Source organism: Hirsutella rhossiliensis, assembly GCF_020360975.1.
Source record: "Hirsutella rhossiliensis strain HR02 chromosome Unknown scaffold00007, whole genome shotgun sequence".
In the NCBI taxonomy this organism is placed as follows: Eukaryota; Fungi; Ascomycota; class Sordariomycetes; order Hypocreales; family Ophiocordycipitaceae; genus Hirsutella; species Hirsutella rhossiliensis.
Genome location: NW_025408673.1, coordinates 751,376 through 757,495, shown reverse-complemented (window position 1 = coordinate 757,495; position 6,120 = coordinate 751,376). Strand labels below are relative to the sequence as shown.

The 6,120-nt window shown below is 48.0% G+C and overlaps 2 protein-coding genes across 2 annotated transcripts; one reads left to right on the top strand and one right to left on the bottom strand.

The window, feature by feature from the left end:
- Positions 1 to 2,432: 2,432 nt before the first annotated feature.
- Positions 2,433 to 3,393, top strand: HRG_06820 (uncharacterized protein; the record flags this gene model as incomplete). The annotated part of the gene is made up of 2 exons (XM_044865291.1): positions 2,433 to 3,180; positions 3,317 to 3,393. The coding sequence occupies 2 exons, from the start codon at positions 2,433 to 2,435 to the stop codon at positions 3,391 to 3,393; spliced, it is 825 nt and encodes a 274-aa protein (XP_044719253.1).
- Positions 3,394 to 4,785: 1,392 nt separating this feature from the next.
- Positions 4,786 to 5,271, bottom strand: HRG_06819 (uncharacterized protein; the record flags this gene model as incomplete). Its single annotated transcript, XM_044865290.1, has 1 exon — positions 4,786 to 5,271. One exon carries the CDS (start codon positions 5,269 to 5,271, stop codon positions 4,786 to 4,788), a length of 486 nt encoding a protein of 161 aa, XP_044719252.1.
- Between the last annotated feature and the right edge of the window lie 849 nt (positions 5,272 to 6,120).

The following is a 6,120-nucleotide window of genomic DNA, read 5'->3' as shown; positions in this document are numbered from 1 at the left end:
AGACTTCTTTACTAGTAATATATATTTATAAAAGTATAATAAGCTTATAAATCTCTTTGCCTTTATATTATAGCTGCTCTATAAAATTTTTCTGTTTTTACTTTTTACCTACGCCGCTATAGTAAGTGCGTATAAACCTAAGCGTAAGGGATTATAGATAGTCTAAAAGGATTAAAATATAATTAATATAATATAATACCTTAGTATCGCTATAGAAGATATATTAAAGCTTAATTATAGGAATAGACTAATCTTAATTATTTTAAGGTAAATAGTTATAATTCTATATATTTCTTTACTTTTACCGCTAGTAATATAAAATATAAGAGTAATTATAATAAGGAGCGCGATTAGTTATAAAGTATATCTCGAAATAATACTATTAATAATACTTAATATATAAGTTAAAAATATATTAAGTACTATAATAAGGGGTTCTTTCTTAATATCTATACGTTGTTTAAACTTAACGTTAACTATATTATCTAAAAAATCGACGTTATAGATAATAATAAAAAGTATAGATACTAAAGCTAATCTAATTATAATAATAATAAGCGAGGCTATATCTAAGCTCGTTGGCCTCACTTAATAACACGTAGAAACGCTATTACGTAGGTAGGCTGCAGTAACTTAAGGAGGTCCTCTTAGTACCTAGGGATATATATATTAATTAGGTGGCGGGGCCTAGCGCGGCGCGAGACCTTTACTACGGGCGTTGGACCGACGCTAAGGAGAAAGGTTATGCGAATAGATATATTTGGTTGTGCGAATAGCAGTGCTCATTAATTATTTTATTTACCCCGGCCAATACGTTTAACTATACTCCGTACCAAGGCATCTTTCAAAAGTTCTTCATGTTACGATGTGGCGACATGCACGAAGGCTGCGCCTAAAGAAAGTAGACTCCTCGAGATTCCAGGGGCCCCCGGCTACCGTGTGAAGTCGGGCTTTTAAACCACCGTGTAAGCAGGTTGCCTAGGTAGTTGGGGAAGTGAAGCTATTCAACTAATTCCTCTGCCGGCTTGGGCAGCGTTGGAAGCTGGGCCAGCTCGGCACCCTCTGTGTGGTCTGTAGAGGCGTTGAGAGCCGTGCCGGCTCGGATAGGGAGGCGTTAGAAGCTATGCTAGTTGAGGCAGCCTTTTTCGCTTTATTCCGTTTTTAGGGCATTCTATAGATTTCTTGTTAAATTCGCCGTTATCTATAAAGAAGAGAAATATCACATATAAGGCCGGCGCTCTTTAAGCGGGGTAGAGGGGGATAGTGTAAAAGTTAATAGAAGCCCGAATTACACGGTGGCCGGGGGCCCCTGGGACCTCGAGGAGTCTACTTGCTCTTGGGCGCAGCCTTCGTAAGGGGTAGGACTAATTAATAGACGGCGTCAGCGCAGTCATTCCACCCCGCTTACAAAGGTGCGGAACTTGTCGCGAAGCGTAGCTGGATTTGCAGTTCTTGAGATATCCTCTTAGCACAAAGGGGCAAGACAGAGAAACAAGGAAAAGGAAAGAGCAGTCTAGAGAGCTTTACAGAGGTGCAGAGAAGGGCTGTAAAGACTAGGAGGGCCGGAAAGAGCGTTCTATAGAAACAACGGATAAGACAGGGACAGCTAGCAACGGGTTAGAAAGCCGATAGCCAAGTGGCATTTAGTGTGACTGTCACGAAAAATCAAGCCACCTGTTGTTCAGGTGGTATGTTCAATTGAACGTCAAATCTGGTTCGCGACAGTGACAAGAACATCTACCTCAGCAGAATTTTTTTCTTGCAGAGGAACTCTGTACGGCGTCTTTATACTAAAGTGAGCCAAAGCGAATCCCCTTAAGGTGGGGGCGGGCACGAGTATAATTAGCGCTTAGGTCGTGATATTTAGTTTTTTATTCAGCATAGTTGATTTATGGAAAATAAAAGAAAATACAGATTTATATGCGCGGTAAATATCCTTGCTTTACCCTTTTCTTGTTCCTTACATAGGCTATCTTAGCGTAGGCAAGCACTTCTAAAAGCCGGCTCCGTAAGTTAGTGCGGATGCTTTCTGAGCCGAGGCCCGAGGGTTAAGTCTGCCTTATCCCCCATTCAGCCATGGTGGATTAGACGCTTTTCAAAAGGATCATCCCCGCCTTGGGCACTACTCTCGACGGACATTGAAGCTATGCCATCGCCTGCTTGACACTTGGACTTGGCCGTCAAGTCGTATCCAAGGCGGAGAACATGGCGGAGCCCATTATTATAATGGGACGGACCAATAATAATGATATAACTATAATAGGTTCCTCTATAGTCAAGGCTCTCCCCCAACTGACCACGAGCGTTTGAGCGAATTACTCTGCCATGACCACCACCTTGGCCTGCGCTTTCATCGCCTCTTTGCATTCTTGATTCCCAGCTTCGCTTGCGCGTCTTCCCAACCTTGAAGCCCCCTTCTATAGATTTGCGCAATGGGGTGCTATACGCCTAGCCCCTTGCTCGACGGCCTTCCGTTCGATGTGCTGGAGCGCATCTGCGACTATCTCCCGTACTGCGATGGCAGGCGCCAAAGCCTGTTTTCCTTCTCGCTCGTCAGCAAACGTTGCTGCGCTTCAACAACAAGGCAGCGCTTTGCGCGCATGACAATCACAACTCGGACCAGAGAGCAGTTTCAGTCGGACGTGGCACGATGGAGCGCCATCTTGAGCCTTAGGCAGAGCATGGGCTATGTGCGACGAGTTACCGTCATTGGTTACAACCCTCTGTTCCCCGATGAAGCATACGACTATGCTAGAGGTCAAGAAGAAGAACGGTGCGAGTTAGACGGCGACCAGCAAGTAGATGACGAAAGCGGATGGGGCCACCCGCCCGACCGATTCTTCTATCCGCCCGCTGAACCTTTTCATTGGGTTAGACCGTATGGCACACAAGCAAGAGACAATAGAGATCAGCAAGACGACCTGTGGCACACATTCGTTCAATTGCTCAAGAGCCTGCACGGTCTTGTTGACTTCATCTTTGCGTCGGCAGAGCAGTTGCCGAGGGGCATCCTCGCCGCGCTCCACCATCGCCATCCTCAAAGTCGTCTTCATATGCCCGTCTTTGACCTGAGAAGCCTCCGGTACGTCAAGGAGAGCCCGCGCCAAATCGACGACGATGACTGGGCTCTCGCAACATCGCCGTGCCTGTACAGCCTGGTCGCGCAGCACTCGGGCTATTGTGAGGATCAAGTCGACTATAATTATGAGGCAGTCTTAGAAATGATAGCTCATACTGCGCCGAATCTGAAACACGTCTGGCTAAAGGAAAAAGGGCACGGCTCGTCTCTTGCCTACCAACGCGCGGCCTATGGCAGTCCCCGGCCTTTATGGCCAGGATTTCCGACAAGCGGGACATGCAATCGCATCGGTCGTCCTTATACGCTTGTACTAGACGGACTTTCTTTTAATATCGTGCATCTGTTTTCTGGCACCTGGCGCATAGACTTTACCTGCTTGACAAACCTGGATATTCTGTGCCAGCTGCCAGCTTCAACCCTTCAAGATTTACTCCAGATAGCAGAACATGGAACATTCAAGTCCCTTCGCTCCCTCGGGCTACCATTGAGTACCGTATATACCGGTAATAACCAAGGCGACACTGCCCTTAGTGTTGAAGACGAAGCTATAGGTGCAATGCTAGCCGTGCTCGACCCGCTCGACAGCCTGACATTATACTATCATATCAGGGAAAGGCCCCTAGAGGCAATACTGACCCATCACGGCCGCACGTTGCGCCATCTTCGACTAGACACAGCGGAACACGTCTCCTTGCTGCACCTAGACAAAATTCAGCAACGCTGTCCAGGCCTAAGAGAACTGCAAGTCCCGATACTTCGCACCAAAGGCAATCGACATGAAGTCCAACTATATCGCTCTTTGGGCAGATTCTCGCGTCTCGAGAGGTTGACTCTGTGGATGCGCATGCTTCCAGCTACTGAGTGCCTCTTTTCGAGCTCATCATATGACATAAATGAAGACACCCAGGGATGCATGGAGCAGCTTCGACTCGTCTTTACTAACGCGGCCATAGATGCCGCCCTAGCACGCTGCATTTTCCGCATTATTTCCGCCGCTCAGGGTCCCAAGGAGACTTTGCAGTACCTGAGAGTGCAGCCTCGTGGCATATCCCGCATACCGAATTTCTGTGGTCACTCCGACGTAACAACATCATATATACTTACGTGGATCGCACGCTCTTGGATATGTGAAAGGGGTGACTGCGACAATGCTGGCGAGAAAGTGTCTGCGAGAGAAGTCTTGATATGGAAGCGCAGGTATTATGATGAAGACTTGATCAAGATGGCCGAGTTGGCTGAACGTTCCGACCAAGTTTGGAGAGATCTCTGGCCAGATCGGGCAGGCGATTGGAAAGAATCTTGGACAAGCTTCCCGTTATCGGAATAACGAATAACAGCGTAGTAGATTTTATATACCCAAGTATCATATGTTGAACTAGGGGCATATATGAACGAAAGGTGGATTCGTACACAGGCAAGACTCGCCATTGTCATTATTGAAGATGGGGCAAAGCGGAGCTTGCAATAATAGGAACCAACTGATACTGCATGTGGCTTGAGTTAAACTTGTCGCATAGAGCCTTTTGTGGTTTTTATCGTAACGAGCATACGGACGAGCCTGTTCAAAGCCACACTCAAGCAGCATGGTTGACTACCTTTGCTAGCCCTTGCTATCGGCCTGGAAATTTCGAGAAGCAGACGATGGTGCTTGGAACTCGCGCCTCTCTATCCAAGCTATAATAAATCAAACACGTTGATAGGGTCCCCTATGAAACCACCCCCGTTGCCCAATTGTCCTCGTTAAACAAACGCCATGCCTTCTGTCCCTTGCCATTGCTATTCGGATCGTATTGAAATAAGCACATGCCCCGGTGCGAAAGATTTACCTGTGCTGCCTCGGCTGGAATTATCCAGTTGAAAGCCTCATATATGATTTCAGCCTTCCGGGGTTCACGGCCGAGGATTTCTTTTACTTTGTTAGACATCTCTTTAACGCGTGTTGGGTTTCTCGCGCCTTTGTCCTTTGACTTTCCCAGGGACGAGGGGGTCATGATATACAGAGTTGTCTCGTCGTCGTCGCGGTTGAAAAGGTCGGGGTCGATGCCCGGCCCGTCGGGCCGAACATATGGCTTGATCACGTTGTTTTCATTCCTAACGTCCACCAGACTGCTCGTGCGCGACCCTGCCATGGCGTCGAGAACCCTGTGCTGGAAGGCAGTGTTCCTCTTCCCGTCTGGGTTGTTGGCGCCCATCGAGTACACCTCCCAAAAGTGTGCCTTGATTATACGACGTCGCAATTAGACTCGGGTTTAGTCTTGGGTAACCGGGGCTAGATGAGAGACGCACTTGCCATACAGCTCTTCTAGACACAAGCGTCACCTTGATTTTGAGGTCCAGTCAGCGGCCCGAGTCGATATGGGCTGACAGCGTGTTAAACCACGCACCATTGTGCAACCATGGAGCCCCCCCCGTCATGATCTGGAAGGGCTCGTCTCCAAACTCTCTTTGGTGCATGACAGCCTGCTCTGTCCCGTCTACTCACCATGACTTGTTAGCACGGTCGTAAACACTATGGAAAATGCTGGCTAACTGGGCCTTTACCATTGATGCAAGTTAACGGGGCACCATATTGTTGGATCTCTCCGCCGTTGAACACAGCCGGGAGGTAGTTGGAAAGCTGCCCGACAGTAGGAGGTTTGCCACCGGTATACCTTAGCGACGAGGTGTCGTATCGAAAAACTCGCTTCCAGAGGTCATGTCCCGTCGCTGCACCAGATTCATTAAGCTGAGCGAAATGATCAAGTTCAAACGAGTTTAGGCTACGCCGAAGAATGCTTCGCTCTATTGGGCACGACGAGCCTCCGCAGGTCTCCAGCTCGCATTGTGCAAAACAGGCCGAGTCGTCAAGAGCCTCGTCTTTGCGAGCGTGCAGCAGTCTAGGGGCAGCTGCAGAGCTATTGGACCACGTTATTTGAGTTTCTGGTCTCGGACACAATGCTATCAAGCTTGGAGACCAAATCCTCACCCATGTTCCAGAACGGATGTTGCTCCGATTGCGACGAGAACAAGCAGACAGAGAACATGGCTGAGGGGATTTGGGG